This window comes from Penaeus chinensis, chromosome 3 (genome assembly GCF_019202785.1).
Source record: "Penaeus chinensis breed Huanghai No. 1 chromosome 3, ASM1920278v2, whole genome shotgun sequence".
NCBI lineage: Eukaryota > Metazoa > Arthropoda > Malacostraca > Decapoda > Penaeidae > Penaeus > Penaeus chinensis.
The window spans coordinates 8,022,092-8,024,591 of NC_061821.1; the positions used below are offsets into that span (position 1 = coordinate 8,022,092).

Here is a 2,500-nt window from a genome sequence, read left to right on the forward strand (position 1 = left end):
TCACTTATATTTTTCGATCAATCAAAATAAAATGCTTACGGTCCAAAGAGAGACAGTATTCTTCATCAAAGGTCATATTAACGACTGTCGAGTAACCACGCAATGCCACCAGTTCACGGTAGAACTCGCTGCATCGGAGGCGTACCTGGTGTGCTTCGTCTGCTATGACAAGACTATCTGTGGAAAGGTAAACCGTACGCGTTTATGTAGGGATATTGGTACGGCGTTCTGATATAAAAAAAAAAAGTTTGATTTTACTTTTTTTGTTTATATCATATTGGTAATGTTTTAATGAGCTGGTATGTTGGACACAAACACATATATACGCAATATACGAGGACAGTAAATGTTAGCTTATCCTTCAAAAAAAGAAAAGAAAAGAAAAAAAAAATCACAGGCGAACCTTACCACATAATAAATTAGTGTCCACATCACACTCGACAGGTAACATACATAGGGCTCTACCACTGAGGCAGGAGCCCTCACACTTCATATATCCTGGAGGGCAGGTCCTGGTATCCCTCTCGATATTAGCTGTGAAAATAAAGGTGGCAAATAGTTGGAAGAAACTGGAAAAGAAAAACACACATGCTTTGAATGTTTTGTTTTTCTTTTGGACGTGTTTTTCTCAGTGTTATCATGTTTTTATTATTCACACATTTCGTGGTCTTTACTTTGTCAGGAAGCCCCCAATTCCATGCTCGTTGTTGTCGTGGGGGGCTTAAGAGACGGGGACTGAGGCTCACTGTAGGGGATCACCCCTGCCTTGGACCTCAGCCCTCGCCTCAGCTAACTTTGCACGGTCTTTTCTTCTCCTCCTTTCCGTTTCGATCTCTTCGCCCCCTCCTACTGTCCAAGTATCCTAATCGTGAACTCAGTTTTACCTTTTTCGCCACAATAATTTACCATAGTGCTATACGATCTCTGATGTCTGGCACATTGATTTACTTGAATCATTAACTATCATCAACCTTGTCAAGCACAATTATCAGAAGAATACCCCATTAATACCGTTACTGCGTATAACACTGATTAGCTATATAACTATGATTATATGTTTTTCACTATTAACATCGTAAATATATTTGTTATAAACAAATATAAGTAACGTAATACTGATATAAGATAGTAATGATGGTAATACTAATAATACTAACCATAACAACAACAATAGCAATGACAATAACATATCCCTACACAGGAGGAACAGTAATATTTTTTCTACAGAAAGCCAGCAATCTTACAGTAATGACGCCCATCAAAACCCAGAAAGAGCAGTCAGTAAATCAGTCTATTAACTACCAGGAATTACGCAGGTTATGCAACGTTCAGGGGTGGCGTATCGAAATTCAGTAAATGCGGGGAAATGCTCGGGAATAGAATGAATTGAACTCGGGCATCTTATAAAAAAACGAAAAGGTGACATTCTGGATTGTATTAATATGTAAATATGAATAAACATACATACATACATACACACACATATATATCTGTGTGTGTGGGGGGGCGCGTATGACAGTACATCTTCAATTGAGTAATCTCATGCACTTACTGCAGTTCATTTCATCCTCTCCCTCTGGACAGTTGGCCACTCCGTCACAAACCCGATGGTCTTCTATACACATGGGGGTCCAGCACTTAAAGGCACCAGGTCGGCACGCATCTGTGTACACAAATGATAGGTAAACCACGTGAAATATTACATATATATATACATATATATATTTATATATATATTTATATATATACACACATATATATATGCATACATATATATATATTTATGTATATACATGATATATATAATATGATATCACACACATACACACACACACACACACACACACACACACACACACACATATATATATATATATATATATATATATATATATATAGTATATTGATATTACTATACTGAAAGTCATATAATCATCTATATACCAGTATTCACAATCTCTATTCTTATAATAATTTTCTATATCTCATAATTATGAATATGACGATTCACTTTGGTGCCGCGATCTCGCACAAAAGACATAAGACAGTGCCTTCTTTTCAAGAAGGCCCTCTTTAACCTGGACTGTGATCAAAGTCACATCTGCTTACTAACGCTGTACCATGGTAGTCCCTCTCAATGATTGCAAATATTGTAATACAATAATAATGCTGTTATCAAATAATTCTCCATATACATATACCTACAATAACTACTTCTACACCAGTATTGAGATTGCGAAAATAAATCAGACCGCCCCAAATTGCTCATTACATCTACTTTATCTATTTTGCGGCTGACTACCCACCACACTGATTTTCCTCGTACAGGCAGTCGTCAACCCCATCACAGTGATACCACTCCATGACGCAGAGGCCATCCTTGCACTGGAAGTATCCTCTCGGGCAGCTAGCATAGAAATCTAGTAAGAAGAGTTTGGCATTAAAAAAAATAAATAAATCACTAAATAAATAGAATAGATAGGCGTTATTTATTTATCTA

General features: G+C 36.8%; 1 protein-coding gene across 1 annotated transcript in view; it reads right to left on the reverse strand.

Moving 5' to 3' along the window:
* The window catches only part of LOC125040281 (low-density lipoprotein receptor-related protein 2-like), a 24,091-nt gene that overhangs the window by 7,219 nt on the left and 14,372 nt on the right, over positions 1-2,500 (reverse strand). Inside the window, exons 13-16 of the mRNA XM_047634836.1 lie at positions 2,307-2,420; positions 1,553-1,663; positions 409-534; positions 40-177 (exon numbers count right to left, since the gene is read on the reverse strand). Coding sequence (XP_047490792.1) covers positions 40-177; positions 409-534; positions 1,553-1,663; positions 2,307-2,420 — 489 coding nt within the window. The remainder of the gene's footprint in view (positions 1-39; positions 178-408; positions 535-1,552; positions 1,664-2,306; positions 2,421-2,500) is intronic.